Source organism: Mus caroli, chromosome 7 (genome assembly GCF_900094665.2).
Source record: "Mus caroli chromosome 7, CAROLI_EIJ_v1.1, whole genome shotgun sequence".
NCBI classification, from domain to species: Eukaryota; Metazoa; Chordata; class Mammalia; order Rodentia; family Muridae; genus Mus; species Mus caroli.
Genome location: NC_034576.1, coordinates 127,798,036 through 127,815,982, shown reverse-complemented (window position 1 = coordinate 127,815,982; position 17,947 = coordinate 127,798,036). Strand labels below are relative to the sequence as shown.

Genomic DNA, 17,947 nt, shown 5'->3' with positions numbered 1-17,947 from the left:
ATGCACACATGGACCTATTAAATTCTAGTCCCAATGTATATGGTTGTGTCTTCATTTGGACAAAAGGGGTCTCTGCAAATGATGAAGCTAAAATGTGGCCACAGGGTGGATGCAGTGTGTCTGGTGACTACAGAACTGCTAAATTTGAAAACAAAGATATCTATCCAGGAGTGTGCCATGATCTGGGTCATTCTACTATAAACCACAGAGCTACAGAAGATAGGAGAGAGCCTGGAGCAACCTTTCCTATACCTGTGGAGGATGTTCCTGTCAACACCTTGACTTACCTAAGCAACTGTGCATGGCACAGTTCAAGGAGCCCTGAAAACAAATCCAGGGAACACTATGACTTTAGTTCAAATATGGCTTATTTTTTAAGTGTTAATATTAAATATGAATATTAATATACATTCATCAGGGCTGGGTTATAGACTGCGGTAAAGCATGAGGTTCTCTGAAGATAAGTTTTAATTGTCAATGTGACAGTCCTCCTCAATGAGGGACTATCTAGGTCAGGGAGGGCATTAAGTTGCTTTTGCGTGGTTATCTTGTCACAGGAATGGGAAATAAAACTATAGGTTCCTCACCTAGCATTGGAAAAAGTAATTTAAAATAATAATAATAATACTTTAATGAGCACTAAAAAAAAACTGTAGCATGACTCAAACTTGGATTTCGGAAATGCTGCTTATGGCTAGACTGACTGGATATGCTCTATGCAAGAATAGCTTAATTAGAACATGAGGGCTGCATGGGTCATAAGTAAAAGTGAAGGAGGCTCTACAGCCCAGGTTCTTTAATCCTGGTTCCATGGCAAAGAAATACACAAGTGCATAGGAATCACATATTACCAAGCTGTCTGTAGGAAACCCTTTGCTGGATGCGTGAGCTTGGATAGACTCTTTAAGTCTCTGTGCCTGTGTCCTTTGTGTGACATGTTAGTAATGCAGTAGCTACTGACTGCACTGTTTGAAGGTGTGACGCTGGTGCAGCTCAGGGGCTCATTTAGGACTTTGTTAGGACTGGCTCTTCATGTTATTACTTGCATATGGATAAAATAACCATGGCACATCCCCTCTGAGAGAGGAGTCCCAGATGCAGAGGAGGTGGGTTGGAAAGAGCATGACCACCACCACAGGCCTGACGCTAAAACATCTGTACCCAGTGGCAGCAACAGTAAAGCTTCCTGTGCTGAGATGGAAACCCATGCTGTGGACAGTAAGCCTGGAGCAAGGACTCTGAACAGGAGCCATGGGGCCCACTGGGAGGCCACACAGGGACACCGCTGTTTCCCCACTTCTGCAGGGTTGAGCAGCTTTTCACTTTGTCCCATGAGCCTCCTCCTCCTTCCTAGCTCCTCTCTAGTCAAAGCCAGCATAGTCAAAGCTGCCAGAGCTTCTGCCAGCACACATGCTCCATGTGATCTTTGCATTTCGGAACAGTGCACCTTTATGACCCCATCAGCTGCAGAGAGCATGACTGACTGGCTGTCCTTGACTGGGCTGTGGCACATCACGGTTAGTGGTCACAATGGCCTGAGAGGCTGTGTCCATGCACATACACAAACCCTGGGGCCTGGGGCTGACCCTCCACTGCTAGTGGCAGAAACTCAGAACCTGCCCCAACCATGTGACTGCCAAACCTGAGCTTTCCCACCCTATTTTTGCTCTCTGGCTTCTCTTGGCCCTCCATTCTCAGTATTTACTGGAAGGGCAGAGGTAGACTGCTGGTACAGAGTAATCACCTAGATCCAGCCGTTCCTGAAGGTCATCCTGCTTTTCACTTCTCAGTGTTTTAGTTGCTACTGGAAACAACCTGTCTTGTGGGGTTTTGTGAAGTGTGTGTGTGTGGTGTCTGTATGTGTGTGTGTGTGTGTGTGTGTGTGTGTGTATATATATATATATATATATATACATAATACATGTATATATATATGTATGTGTGTATATGTATGTGTGTGTGTGTATGTATGTATGTGTGTGTATGTGTGTGTGTGTGTGTGTGTATGTATGTGTGTGTGTGTGTATGTGTGTGTGTGTATACACATGTGTGGGAGCCAGCTGCTAATGTCAGGTGTCTTTATCACTTTCCAACTTGATTTTTCTGAATCAGGGTCTCTCACTGACCCTGAACTAATTGGTGTGGCTAGCCCACCAGCAAGTCCCAGGGATCCTCCTATTTCTGCCTCCCCAGTGCTGGGATTGCAGGTATGTGCTGCTACAGATTTTTAATGGTGCTGAGGATCCAAACCCATGTCCTTAGGCTTGCCAGCAAGCAACTACAGTGTTATCTCCTAGCCTCAGGGCTTATACTTGTAAATCTCTTCCTACTACTAGATTTGGTAGCTGTGAACCAGATAATGCAAGGGTGTTGCTCTGACTAGACCTCTGGCTACAGACAGACCAGCAGATTAAACCTGCCAACCCTCATAACCAGGCAGAAAATTCCTTGTTTGTTTGTTTGTTTTTGAGAACTCTGAATCAACATATTGGCTCAAGGTCAGCTCAGTCGTTCCAAGAAACATAAGGAAGAAGCAAGACCTTCATCATGGTGCCCACTGGGAGTATCCACCTCAACCCCCAACCCACTTAACTCAGGGCCCCCAACACGTACTGGAACAGGCTCTCTCCTGGTCTGGGAACACAGCTGGGGGCGGTGGATTCAGGACAGAGTCTGGTTTGCTGGGGATGAAGACCTCAGCATTCTCCTTCCGCTTAGCAGATAAAATCCGGTCCATCTTATTACCTGTGGGGAAGCAATGGATTCCGTCAGCCTCTGAGAACAGGGAAAGCAGGGCATTTCTCTCAGACATTTGTTTACCATTTGCTCACTTATTCAATCAACAAATATTTATTGAATTCTACTGTGCCAAGGGCCTTGCTAGTAGGAGATTTGGGAAATACTGTAGACAGCACTGATAAATAAATGAGACACCTTGGAACAGACAAAGGTTTTAGTGTCTACCATTTCCAGACAGGAGAGGTCCTTCCTAACAAGTGTGTGCACACACAGAGACAGTGACTGCTGAGGCACTTGCTCAGAATGTTAGGGTGGTTGGCCAGCCAATGAAGTGCTGGCTTTAATTGGTCCAAGTAATGGTGCCAGCAAGGGCATCTTGGAGATGAAGGGGCACAGCAAGAAACATTCACAGTCCTCAGGGGCTCACTGTCTAGCTAGAGAGAAGGAGAGCTGAACAGAGGAGGAAACAGAATGCAGACAGAAGTCATGAAGCATGGAGCTAGAGGACAAGGCTGGCAAAGATGCCCAGGGTAGTGATGAAGAGAGATCCTCGTGGATGACTAGTGGATTACCAGGCCCAAAGTGGGGCCATCCCAGATTCAGGAACACCTGCAAAGACTGGACGAAGGCTTGCCAACTGAGGCCTGTCCTGGCTGGAGGTTTAGATGGCAGCCAAACTCACCCTCTTCAGATCAATGTTTCCACAAGAACCCTTAGCACTAGTGGCACACAGGAGACTTCCGATGCCAGGTGGCAGATGGTATTTTATGAATTTGCGTGTATTGTGGAGCTGGAGATAGAATCCAGAACCTGGGTATTAGGCATGTTAGGCCAGTGTGTTTCACTCTGAGCCCCAGCCTCAGACCTGAATGCATTTCTGTATTTTTTTTATTGGGTATTTATTTCAATTACATTTCCAATGCTATCCCAAAAGTCCCCCACACGCTCCCCCACCCACTCCCCTACCCACTCACTCCTACTTCTTGGCCCTGGCATTCCCCTGTACTGAGGCATATAGTTTGCATGACCAATGGGCCTCTCTTTCCACTGATGGCCGACTAGGCCATCTTCTGATACATATGCAGCTAGAGACACGAGCTCCAGGGGGGGTATTGGTTAGTTCATATTGTTGTTCCACCTATAGGATTGCAGATCCCTTCAGCTCCTTGAGTACTTTTCCTAGCTCCTCCATTGGGGGCCCTGTGATCCATCCAATAGCTGACTGTGAGCATCCACTTCTGTGTTTGCCAGGCCCCCGCATAGTCTCACAAGAGACAGCCATATCTGGGTCCTTTTAGCAAAATCTTGCTAGTGTATGCAATGGTGTCAGCGTTTGGAAGCTGATTATGGGATGGATCCCCGGATATGGCAGTCTCTAGATGGTCCATCTTTTCGTCTCAGCTCCAAACTTTGTCTCTGTAACTCCTTCCATGGGTGTTTTGTTCCCAATTCTAAGAAGGGGAATATGGGAAAATGTGTAACTAGCATGTCAAACCTTTGAAGGACATGAAAGTCACACACAGGTCAAGTGTAGAGAGGAGGCCAAAGGGCACGTGAGAAAACACCTAAAGACCCCAAAGGCAGGAACAGTGATTGGTCCCTTGTACTCAGGGAACTCCTGTCCTGGAAAACAAGCAAACCCAGAAGGCACAAACAATGCATTGACATACTCCCTTGCTCACACTCAGTGGGCTCTGGCCACACTGACCCTTTTCTTTTCCTGTGCTTTGGTACACTACGCTCTGCCCCTCTTGGAGCCCCTGTGCCTGCTATTTCCTGCCCCAGGAAGGCTGGATCACTGGGAACACTGCCCTGACAATTCCAGCTACAGCAGCCCAATCCCACCCCCACCAGCATTTGCTAGAACTATCAGAGGTCACCTAGAAGCAGGTGTCTCTGACCACTCACGTCCCACTTCACTAGTGTTCCCTCTACTTCTTGTTTTCTGTAGAACAGGAGCTGGTGAGTAGCAGCTATTCCTGCCTGCCTAGCTTCCTTCTTACCCCTCAGATTCCCCTTAGCTACACCTTCCCTGCACATGAATAGGTGGAGACAAAACCCTTTAGTCCTGTTAGCTAGCCCGGCTCATCAGCCCCAAAGAAAGAAATTCTGAACTGGCGGCGACCTGTGGTAGACTGCTACTGTGATTTTTTTTGAGCCAACCCTAGGCTTTGGGAGAAAGAAACTGACTTTCTAGTGATGCTATAAGGCCATCCTTATAGCATCCTTATAGGAAGGCAACTGTGCCTCTGAATGCCTGGAAGTCACCTTAGAATGGAACTAAGTTGGGAAATCTAATAGAAGAGAAGCAATAGAAGGGGGGAGAGGAAGAAAGAGGGGAGAGGAAAAGGGGGGGGGCTATAGGACACGAGGGAAGGGAGAGAGGACAGGAGGGAGGAGAAAGGAGGACAATGGGCCTACTCCAGCTCTAGTCTTTACAGGTATCCAAGGCCAGTTGGAATGCACTAACTCTCCTGCAGCACACTGGGGACAGTTTCCATGGGAAGGTCCTCAGTCTTTGGAAGGCTTTAGGAACCTTTCCCTGTAGTGTTCAGGGACCAGCTGAATTCATGCTGTACTGTAATTTACTCTGTGCTGAATTCCAATAACTAGATGCTGAGACACTCAAGGCCAAGAAAAGCTCATATGAAGCGCTCACCTTTAGAAGCTGGGTTAAACTCCATTACCACAAGGGTGTCTGTGGCCTGGGGATGCCGGCCTTCCAGTTCCTGGTCCTTGGGGACATCCTTCTGTACTGCATCATGGCTGGGAAGGGGACATTCATCTCTGTTGTGGACTGGCAGGACAGGCTCCTCAGTCTCCGTCTCAGAGAGGACGTCTTCCTCAATAGAGTCGTCCTCGTCACTGGAGCCGTCCTCTTGGGTCTGGAGGCTTGTGCTGAGTCCCAGACCTTTTCTCAGCTCCTGCAGAAAGCCCAGGAGAGGCGAAAGGTAAGATCTTGTATGGAACCAAAGAACAACTCCACCCAACAACCAGCAGCATCTCAGCCAGATGCTGGGGCTGCTTTGAGGATGGGAAAGCAAAGGTCAGAGGGCACGAACATGAGGGGTGCTGTGAGGAGACACCATGACCATGGCAACTATAAAAGAAAGTATTTACTTGGGGCTTGATCCATTGCCACATTAAGTTTATTGCATGTGAATTTAAAGCCGGACAACCCAAACTGACTGATGATGGACACCTGTGTATGAGAGCTGCCACTGGCATGGGCTCAGGAAACAAGGGACACATGGCTGGAAGAGAAGGATCCTATCATGTAGTAACTCTGAGGTTCCACAGGAAAGAGCTTGTCAGTGTTGAACCTGAGGATTTAGCTGGGCAGATTTCTAAGTGATGAGCTGAGGGGTCTGCTTTCCTCTAGCAGATGAGGAAAATGAAGAGGTGGCAGACAGACCCGAAGGAGGACTGCCAGAGGGAGGATGGCCAGGGAAAGGGATCTAGGGCTCATTTTCTTCTACCCAGCGTGCAGAAGAAGATGCCGCTAGCAGACATACTATCAGGAAAGTGCATGCTGGAGAGAAAACCAAAGCAATAGCAAGCACTCCCCTGTAGTTCGTGGATGCCTTGGGCTACTTTAGCAGAGACAGGCTTATCAGGAAAGATTAGGGAGGAAAGGAAATCCTGATGGAGGGAATCCTACAGACATCCACAGTGAGCCCACATGGTCTCTGACAACACCCAGTTACCACACACAGTTAAGAGAGAACTGAACCAAAGACCGAATGAAAAACAAAGCTGCCCGAGTGCCAGACTACCGGCAGGAAGGGACCCAGAAGAGACTCATCCCCAAACACATGCTGTCCTCACCAAGGAAGCAAGGTTCTGGGGACTGCACCTGGGCTGTGAGGGCAGAGCCTGGACCCAGAGACTCCCTCCCAGGCTGGGACTGGCTTTGAAAGTGCTGGGGTTTGAGGGATCCTTTCTTCCTTTTGTCTCAAATGTCTGTCTGGTGTTCCACAAGTAAAATAGATGTGAATCTTGTTGGGGGTGTAGGGGGCATGCAGTGGATAATTGTAGATTTAATAAAAGTCCACAGAAGATGTCCCCTGGTACCTGAAAACATGTGCCCTTCATGTTTGCCAAGATGAAGGATTTGGCAAGATTACCAAGGCAGGCCTGATAAAATTATGGGGTAATCATAAGAGAGAGGCAGGAAGAGGAACATCAACAAGATCTAAGAATGGAAACATACATCAGGAAGAAGAGGAGATGCTCGGGTGCTGGCTCTGAAAGGAAAGGATGGGGCCAAGCAGAGCAGGTGCCTCTAGGCAGGTTCTTTCCTGAAGCCTGAAGAAGAAACACAGATCTGCCAACCCCTGGAGTTTGGCCTCATGACAGTAAGTTTCAAACTCCAACTCCCAGTACTGTCAGATAAGCTGCTAAGGTGATAGGAAGTTATAGCAGCAGCGGGAACTCAATATAAATGCTGTCTTTTCCAGCTCCTTCTCTCACTGCCCCACCTGTACCAGTACCAGGGAAGGTTACTTAGCAATGGCACAACTATCTGGAGCACAGTGGGGCTTGGTAAATACTTGCTGAATGAGTAAACTATATGGAAGCCTGGGTGCTGACTTAGTAGGAATAGGACACACATCTACACCTCAGAAGAGGGGACATTGATGACAGGACCCTTACCAAGTTAATTTACTCCTCTGAGATACACTTTGGTCTCCATCAAATGGCTTACCCTGCCCCTGACACACTGTATTGTGATAATAAAGCCATGGTCTGAACTGGGCATAGTTTTTCCCAACAAGAAGACATCTGGCAATGGCTAGAGCCGTTTTAATCACAATGTGTGTTGAGAGAGAGTGCTTCTGACAGCTAGTAGGTGGGAGCCAGCAGTGATGCTGCTGGACTTTCTAGAAGGCAGCAGACGGCATCCACTTCAAAGAATGATCTGGTCACAGTGCCGACTGTGTTGAGGTCAAGAAGCCCTGTGTCAGAGCAAGCACAGGTTCACCACTAGTGCTCAAAAGATAATGTAGGATCTTCTAGTTGTCCATGCTGAGATGGTCTGCACAGGCCTCAATCGAGCCACATGAGGTCCTGGCTTACGTCATCGAAGCCTGGCTGTTGTGGGTAGTTGGAGGTCAACAGACTTTTTCTCTTCAGGGAAATGTGAGTTCCTGGGTGGCCTGCTGTTGAATGGCAGGCAGCATCAGCTTTAACTCAGTCTTTTACCACAGTCTAATGCTCTGAGCTCTATACAACACTCAGGTCCTTCTCCTTTGATCTTCACAATAAGCAGGTCAGACAAAAAACCTGCAGCCCTGTGATCATTTGAACTTGGTAATAACTCTCAGTAGGGTGAGCTTAAGTTCCTAGGAAAACTTGTCTCTGTTCATGAGGCCCTACGTTTTGGGCCAGTTACTTTTAAGATGAAGAAATGGGAACCAGCCCGGAGGATGATTCCTTCCACTGTCCTTGAAATCCCACTCTGTCCCGGGGCCCAGAACAGTCCCCACTGATCCCCATTCACAGCTAATTCCAGGCATGAGATACTGGGATCCATACAGCCAGGGCCAATAAAGAGGATTCTCCTGCTACTTTACCACCTTCCCAGGGCTGAACCTCTCCATCTATGTGACTGCAATCCTATATGCATGGTGCTCCCCAAAGAAGAGAGCTCCTCAACTCATAACTTCTCAAGTGATTAAGTGGCAGAAGTGGAACTTCTGCTCTCAGCCACCAGTCCTTACTCCTAGAAACCCACAGATAATGCTGACTTGTATTCAACGAAGCCCACCAACAGGGAACATGATGGGGTAGTTCTCCTTTGATAAGACAGCCATTCCATAAGAGATCCTCCACTGTCCAGTCTGCTCCTGGGTCACAAACTGTTCACAGTATATTGCTTATGCTTTAACTTTAAGGGCCCTTGCTTGCGTGCGTGCGTGCGTGCGTGCGTGCGTGCGTGCGTGTGTGCGTGTGTGTGTGTGTGTGTGTGTGTGTGTGTGAGTGAATACTGGAGCCAGAACCCAGGACCTTGCACATGGCAGGTAAGTGCTGCTCTACCACTGAGTTAACAACCCAGCTCTTGGTTTTATGAATCAGGGTCTCCCTAGTCATGTACCCATGCTTACTGGGATGCTGTGCTGATGGCTAGTCACAGTAGAAACAAGGAGACAAGACCTCTGCCCTTACCACAGCATACAGTGTGCTATGTGAGTTGGCAGAAAAAAAAACTAAAGGCAATTAATTCCCATGGCTCCATGTCAGTTCATTATTTACTAAGTTGATGGATAATTTAAGAACTCAGGCTATATTCATAGATTGGTGCCCAATCCAATTGTCATCAGAAAGACACCATCCAGCAACTGATGGGAGCAGAGACCCTCAGCCAAACACTAGGCAGAACCAAGAGAACCCCAACAGAAGACAGAGAGGAAGGACTGTGGGAGCCAGAAGGGTTGAGGACACCATGAAAACAGCACACAGAATTAACTAAGCAGGGCTCATAGGGGCTCACAGAGACTGTACTGACGATCATGGAGCCTGCATAGGTCTGTGCTAGGTCTTCTGCATGTATGTTCTGCTCTGTAGCTTAGTGTCCTTGTGGGACTCCTGTGTATGTTGAGGGTGTCTCTAACTCTTTTTCCTGCATTTGGAATCCTTTTCTCCCTATTGGGTTGCTTTATCCAGCCTTGAAATGAGGGTTTGTGTCTAGTCTTACTTGTTAATTTGTTGTGCCATGTTTAGTTGAAATCCCTGGGAGGAATGTCCTTTTTGGGGGGAAGGAGGGAATAAAAGAGGAGTGCATCTGGAGAGAGGGGAGGTGGGAGTGGGCTGGGAAAAGTGTAGAGAGGGGTGAACTGTAGTCAGGATGTAAAGCATGAGAATAATAATTTTTTAAAAACTAGCATTTTTAATGTAAATGAGGAAAATACCTAATTAAAAAAAAAGAACAGAAAAAAGACCTAGTATTTTTTATGGCAAAGAACGTGAATTTCAATAATCCTTCTGTTTTAACCTGCTTTCTTTTCTTATGCAGTCAATGTAAATGTAAAGACCATATTGTATTTACAAGAGTGCACACACGCGCATACACACACACACACACACACACACACACACACACACCCTAGACTCTACATGGTTGTTCTTTTTCACTAAGAAAAAGACTCCATTTGCTCACAGGAGGTGAGTGACCTGGGGAAGCTGGGATGCTCATGTGATGGGAAACCATCTGCTCCAGAGACACAAGGGAACTGAGCTAAGCAGCTCCATCCCCTAGAAAGGAGCCCATTCAGACCTTCCTGTCTGCGAGAGCAGGACCTGGGCTGCAGTGACAGCTTGGAAAGCCAATCTGCCTGCATTTCAAAGTAGTGCCCTGCTGTGGGATCTATGAGGGGCTTTGAAGCTGTCACCCAGAATTTTCTCTGGAAAAACTTACTTTACTCTTTGCTTTAAAACTTGGTTATACTCAATTTCAGTGTTCAGTGTTTCAAATGCTAACTTCAGAAACATTCCACCAAAGCCTTCCATGTGGGGGCCAAGGTACAGACATCCCAGGAACTGAGCTGATGACTGGGCACAAAAGATGCCCTCCCCATGGGAGCTGGAGCGCTTAAGGGATCAGACGCTGCAGATAGAAGGTGTGGGTATAGAAACCACTCCTAAAATGTACCCAGGTCTTGGTGTCCAGGAGTACAGTATCCTCTACAAGCCTCCTCTCTCTGCTGGGCTAGGAGTGAAACTAGGTGACTATCAAATGCCAAGGTGACGGTAACAGTGACAGCAACAGCATCCATGTCATCAGTAACAACTACAGCAGTTTAACTGCCGAGTTGCTGCTATATATCATGTTATATGTACATATCAATTCTCTGTGCACCTCATTGTAGCCCTCTGGGGCAGTCGATGGCATCATTTTGGCTCAGTGGGATGAAGGGCAAGCCCAAGGTCACATAGCTGGTAATAGCAGAGCCAGTGTTCAGATAATAACTGGCTGGGTCCACGGCTAGGCTACTGACCACAGGTACCAATACAGAGAGGCCAATCTCCAGAAGAACTGAAGGCATGTGCTGGATGATCATTGATCATTGATCAGCAGGGGTCTGGTAACCTTTGACACAGCTGCCAGGAGCCAGTACATGTCCTAAAGTCTGTAGGATGTCTGGATGTAGAATGTCTCACACAACGCTGTGATTTGAACCCTTGGTTCTCAGCTGATGGCACTCTGAGAATGGACAGAAACTCTGAGGGGAGCTTTGTAGGTCATAGCCTGGCCCTGGCTTCAGCGCTCTCTGCTCCCTAGTCTGCTTCCATGTGTGCAGCCTGCCCTGCTGCATGAACCAAGCCAGTCCCCTTTCCTCTGATAGAATGACACCTGTGGATCCCTGAGTCTTTTTCTGAGGAAAGTCCCTAAGCTAGCACACAGTGAACATGAGTGGAGGGAGCTTACACCCTGGACTAGCCTTAGGGAGGAGAATGCAGCCAAGGTCACTCACACCTCCCTCCTGGGCTCGAAGGCTTTTTATCCTGCACTAGTTGATATGTTATATTTGTTCATTCATGTGCTTAAGAAATGTTTTGGGGGTCAGTAAGGTGGCACAGTGGGCAAAAGCAATTGCCACCAAGCTTGATGGCCTGAGTTTGATTCCCAGAACTGACATGGGAAAAGGAGAAAACCAATTTGCACAAATTATCCTCTGACCTCCACAAGTATGCATGCATGAGTACACATGCACATACAAACAAAAATAAATGTAATTTTTAAAATTAAGAAAAGGGACCAGAGAGATGGCTCAGGGGGCAGAGGTGTTTACACCAGCCTGATGACCAGATGGAAGGAAGAAGCCTACGACTACAAGTTTTCCTTTCATCTCCACACATGGACACATCTGTACACTTAAATAAGCAAATGTAAAAAAAGAATTAACTGAAAAAATAGATATTTTGGTGAAGATATCTCTCATAAGAAGATAGAGATGATAAAGGCAAGGAAGAGAGTGATGAGCAGGAGAGAGGAAGCTCCTGTCCTCATGGGGCTCCTGATAGGGCAACAAGGACAGCCATTGATAAGACACCTCCCACAGCCCGGCAGCGAGTCACACACTTAATAGGATATGACCTGTATCCTAACTTTAGGGCCCACTCTTTGTGTGTGTGGTGTATCTGTGTATGTGTGTATGTGGTATGTGTGTATGTATGTAGTTGTGGTGTGTGTATGTGGTTGTTGTTGTGTGTGTGTGTGTGGTTGTGGTATGTGTGTATGTGGGGTGTGGGGTATATGTGTGTGTATATGTAGGTGGTGTGTGTGTATGTGTGTGTGTGTGTTTAAATGCTGAGGATAGAATCCAGGACCTGGTACACGGCAGGTAAGTGAACTACAGATTTAGCTCTTGGCTTTATGAATCAGGGTCTCATTACGTTTCCCAAGTTATCTTTGGACTTATCATGTAGCACAGTCTGGCCTATAATTTGTGATCCTCCTGCCTCTACCTCCTGCTTTCTGGGTTTACAGGAATGTCTCACCATGCCAAGGTATACTTTGCATATTTTAAAGTTACTTTCTTCTACATCACTTTCCATAGAACTATGACTAAGAAAATTTTGAATTATACTATGTATGATTCAAATATTGTACAAGGGATGAAAAGCAGGCTCAATAAAGTGCTTATCGTGCAAACATGTGAACTAGAGTTTGGATCCCAGAATTTACATAAAAGTTGGGCAGATGAGATTGCCAACTATAATCCCAGCATTTGGGAGAAAGAGACAGGGGACTAAGATAGCTAGCTAGACTAGGCAGAATCAATAAGCTCTGGGCTTAGAGAGAGACTCTCAATGAGCAAAGTGGAGAACGACCAAGGAAAACATCTGCTGACAACTTTGGGCCTATACACAAACACATACAAACCTACACATATGCATGTACATAGACACACAGACACAGATATATGCACACACGTGAACATGCATACACATATGTACATTAATAACACATATATACTCATGCATGCACACATATGCACATATACCTACACACATGAGCAGCCACATATGTAAACATGCATACATACATATACATATGTAACATACACAAGCAAAAAACCCCTCAAATAAATATTACACAACCTTGTTAGTTTTCTGGTGTATTTTGCCACCCCTGGATTTTCATTGATGAATTTATCTTCCATGCTAGATGTACTTAGTCCACCACTAAAGGTAAGCCAATGTGTCTTAGAAAGCATGTTGGCAGAGGTGAGAGACCAAGCAGCTCAGAGAGCATGTGGTAAGAGGTCTGCTGGACCTGACCTAACCTGGAGCCCCAGACAAGCCTCTCAACATCACCATCCCAGCATCTATGCAGAGCAGGGGCTAGCCAGAAGACTCAGAGACAGGAAGCAGGATAGGGCTGGATAGAGACCAAATGAGACTGCTGCCGAGGAATGGCTGGGGATTTCTGAGAAATACAGAACACATTCCTGGAGAACTGGAGGCACAGAGAGCCACAAGCCAAACTCAGCAGAAGGCTGCTGTGCGCACTGTATATGCATATAGCCGAGTCAACCAGGATCCAACAAGAGGAAGCCTTCCTGCAGCTACTATAGTTGCTTTAGTGGGGCATGGGAAGCTAACGTGTGGGCTTTAGGGCAGGATAGCAGAGCACACACCAAAAAGAAATCCTCTGAAGGTCGACAGGGAGTTAACTCTTTGGAGGAGAAGCCAAGGTTCCCCACCTTACACGATGAGTAGTAGTCACACCCAGGCCCTGCCCCCCCTCCCCTGGTAGCAGGAGGCAACAAACAGCACAGGAAGAAGCAAGGACGACCAAGAAGAGACAGCTCTTCTGGTGACTCAGCCCTTTAAAAGATAGGCAACAAACTTTGATTCATTTAATTACAGAAAGAACTAATACCCAGGAAAAGAGAGTTTGACAGGAGAGGTGGAAGCCAAGTGTAGAGGATGGAGACTGTCATCCCAGAGACACGTACAGGGAGCTCAGCCATGAAAAGGAAACAGCCAGCAATCTTACAACTTTTAATTTCATCATTAACATTTCTAGAAAGAGAAATTAAGTCGGGAAGAGCACCAAAGGGTGACTAATTAGGTATGCTAGAAATCATGCCAAGTGACTTTATAAGAAAGCACCACACAAAATCCACTGGATGGCGAGGTCTAGACAACATTGTCCAAATCAAGCTCCCGAGGATAAACATCCAGAGAGAGCAGCCTCAACTGTTCTGGTTTTCTTCATTTTTGAATGTTTATGTGTACCAGTGTTTCCTTGCATGTATGTCTGCACACCACATGTGTGCAGTGCCCATGGAAGCCAGAAGAACATATCTGATACCCTGGGACTGAAGTTACAAATAGTTATGAGCCACCATGTGGTTACTAGGAATGGGACCCAAGTCCTCTGCAAGGGCAGCCAGTGCTCTTAAACACTTAGCCATCTCCCCAGCCTTCTCACCTACCCTTGGTGGGACAAAGACACTGACGCTGATGTATTCATATAAATGTATGATACACTTCATGCAGAGTCATCCTGACATCATCACACACAAAAGGACAAGGATCCAAGCAAATAATGCAAAGCTAAAGAGATGTAAGGGGAGACAGACCATTTGTGAGAATCAGCCTGACTAACAGCAGAGACCTATGGCAGGAATCGGTTCGTGAGCATCACTTACCTCTGAGCCAGAACATGGGGCTGGCCGATTTGCCAGGCTGCCTGGCCGATGAGCCTTAGATTCTGCCTCTGCAGTGCTGGGAACGACACTGAGCTTTGCACAGGGTTTTCAGAAGCAGGCTCAGAGCTTTTTTTTTTTTTTAAATTTAAGTTTTTTTACTAATTCACTTTACATCCCACTCATTGCTCTTCTCTCATTCACCCCCTCCCACAACCCTTCCGCCCATCCCTCATCCCCCTCCCCTTCTCCTCTGAGAGGGTGACCCCCGGGGTGGGTGGGGGGGAATCCCCTCACCCTGCTACTTCAAGTCTCTGTAAAGCTAGGCACTTCCTCTCTCACTGAGGTCAGACAAGGCAGCCCATCTAGAAGAACATACCCTACAGACAGGCAATAGCTTTAGGGATATCAACCCCTGCAGTTGTTCAGAATCCACATGAAGACCAAGCTAAACATCTGCTACATTTGTGTGGGGAGGCCTAGGTTGAGCCAGTGTATGTTCTTTGGTTGTTGGTTCAGACTCTGAGAACCCCAAGGGTCTAGGTTAGTTGACTGTTGGTCTTTCTGTAGAGTTCTTATCCTCTTCAGGGACCACAATCCTTCCTTCTATTCTTCCATAAGAGTCTCCAAGCTCCATCCACTGTTTGGCTGTGGGTGTCTGTATCTGTCTGAGTCAGCTGCTGGGTGGAGCCTCACAGAGGACAACATGCAGAGCTCACAGTTTTAATAGCACTCTTGGAATTCTGATGTGGGCAGTTGAAGACCAGATTTAGCAAGTTAAATGATACTATTGCCAATCTGTAGTAATCATTTTCTGCTGCTGTGATAAAGCACTACGACCAAGGCAACTTATAGAAGAAAAAGTTTATTCAGGTTACGGACAGAAGAACAAAAAAGAGTTTATCACTATTATGGCAGGGAAGCCTGGAAGCCAACAGCAAAACAGCTGGACCATCAAGCTGAGAGCCCACATCCACATCTTGACTGATAGTATGAAGCAGAGACAGAGAGAGAGGGAGGGAGGGAGAAGGAGGGGGGAGAGGGAGAGAGGGAGAGAGGGAAGAGAAAGGGAGGGAGGGAGGGAGGATGAGCTCACACACGATAGGAACTGCACTAGTCAGTCTCTAACTCCTTCAAGAAGTCTTCTCAGACAGTGCCACCAACTGGGACCAAGTATTCAAATCCATGAGCCTATGGAAGACATTCTCATTCAAATCACCACATAATTTGATTGAATTTAATAGATATGTCAGAACTTTGCACCAAAAAGAGAATGGTTAGCTCTTTGAAGTATCATAGAGGATTCGTAAAAATGAACTAACTGGTGGCCACAAATCAGACCTCAGGAACTTCCAAAACCAGGAAAGCAAACAAGTTACCCCAATGCAGCCAATTAGGAATTAACATGAAAGGCAAAATTAGAAAAATAAAATCTACTTAGAATGTTTAGAAAATCTTTAAAATACAGAAGAGAAAAACCCTTCTAAAGTCCCAAGTTTACTAGAAACAAATGACATCAGTCGTACAGTGAGGTATGCAGGGTAAAGACAAACTTCTACCTAAAGGAGAACACAGCTGTCCCACCACAGGGAACATGGCTGTGGCAGTTTGAATAAGAATGACCCAGGATCAGGAGTTGTGGCCTTGTTGGAAGAAATGTGTCACTGGTCCAGTGTCATACTCTCTCATAGGCAGCCTGTGAACTGGGATGTAGCTCTTAGCTGCTGCTCCAGTGCCATGCATGCCGCCATACTCCCTGCCATGATAATAACCCTCTGAAACTGTAAGCAAGCCCCAATTCAGTGCTTTCTTTCCTAAGAGTTGTCTTGGTCATGTTGTCTCTTCACAGCAATAGAACAGTGACTAAGACAAGGGCAGAGGGTAGGTGAGCAAGGAACTTGTGGATCTAGTTAACAGGAGTAGGAGCAGGGAGTTTGAACAACCAACTAAACCAAATGTTTAGGGAAGGAAGAAGTAAAGGCTAAAAGGACAGGAAAGAAAAATCAATGAATAAGCTGAATGAGGTTCACAGGGCTCAATCCTCTCAATCCAGCTAAAAGCAGAGAGCTCTTCATAATTATCAGGTTCACTTCTAGATTGTTTGAGTCTTCCTAATGAGAAAGCATTATGCATTAGCTGTTACATAAAATGACAGAAAGAATGCAAAATAGCTAAGAAATTCTAAGTAGGCTATATATATGAGACCTAAGCCGGACCATTTATACTATTACTGACCACGAGGTCATCCTTTATTGTTGGTAAATTGGAAAAGCTGCTTTAGAGAACCACATTCCACCTGGAAGCCTCATTTGCATAAGCATGCATGGGGTGCTGGGAGGCCACGGTTGGCCCTTTCTGGATGCCCCATTAGTGTCAGTTCAGCATCACTCACGCCCAGCACTGGACCAGCCCTGCCCTAATGGCCTCCTGTTGCTGCCTCACTGGCCCAGGGCAGTTTGTGCTTCATTCCAGGCTAGGCATCTCTGGCTATCCTAACTGTCCTGGGTATCTCAGAGGCTAATTCTAGTGCTAGGGAAAGAGAAAGTCCCCCTCTTTCACCAAACTATCAAAGCTTTCAGTCTGAAATAAAAGTCCTAAGTTGGTATTAGAAAAACAAAATCTGAACAGCAGGTATTTTTTGTTTTGTTTTGCTTGGAGCATAGAAAATATGAATTAATTAACAACATAAAAAATGGAAGATATCTGGATGTGCAGCAGTGGCTTAGTGGCTAAGAGCACTGGCTGCTCTTCAGAGGAACCTGGGTTCAATTCCCAGTACTTGTTCTAAGAGATCCAATGCCCTCTCCTGACCTCTGAGGGAACTGCACAAAGGTGTGACAGACACAACACTCAGCCATAACACCCACATACATAAAATAAAAAATTTTTAAATTTCACAAAACAAACAAACCTCTCATCAGCTATGTGGCTTGACTCCATAGTGCCTTGCATTTGTATGTGGACAGCTGACTATGGCTGCCCTTGGCAGTTTCCACCACTCCTTCCTTGCCTTGATTGAGTCATGTGATTCAAAATGTACTTTACGTTTAGAACACCTATCCCAAATCCAATATTTTAGGAAATAAGCTACATTTTCCCACTGTCTCCACTACTCTAAATAGGACAAAAATGTCTTTTCAATTTTTAACACAAAGTTAATTACATTTATTCACCTATTTGTTTATATGTAGGGACTAAGGGATACACACATACCATGACATGCATGTGGAGGTCAAAGGACAACATACAAGAGTCAGCTCTTTCTCTCTACCACTTAGATCTCAGGGATCACACTCAGGCAATTGCCTTTACTGCTGTGCCATTTTGCTGGCCCCCCTTTACAATCTTACATGCCCTTACTCAGAGCTTGTCCCCATAATTACATCAAAACTTAGAATACCCAAGATATAAGGTACAGTTTGCAAAAACACATGAAACTCAAGAAGAACAAAGACCAAAGTGTGGACACTTTGCCCCTTCTTAGAATTGGGAACAAAACACCCATGGAAGGAGTTACAGAGACAAAGTTTGGAGCTGAGACAAAAGGA

General features: G+C 46.2%; 1 protein-coding gene across 5 annotated transcripts in view; it reads right to left on the bottom strand.

The window, feature by feature from the left end:
* The window catches only part of Kiaa0556 (KIAA0556 ortholog), a 169,960-nt gene that overhangs the window by 74,848 nt on the left and 77,165 nt on the right, over positions 1-17,947 (bottom strand). For all 5 annotated transcript variants that reach the window (XM_021167737.2, XM_021167736.2, XM_029479630.1 and 2 more), the window contains 2 exons: positions 5,399-5,663; positions 2,614-2,745 (listed from right to left, as the gene is read on the bottom strand). In XM_021167737.2, coding sequence (XP_021023396.1) covers positions 2,614-2,745; positions 5,399-5,663 — 397 coding nt within the window. The remainder of the gene's footprint in view (positions 1-2,613; positions 2,746-5,398; positions 5,664-17,947) is intronic.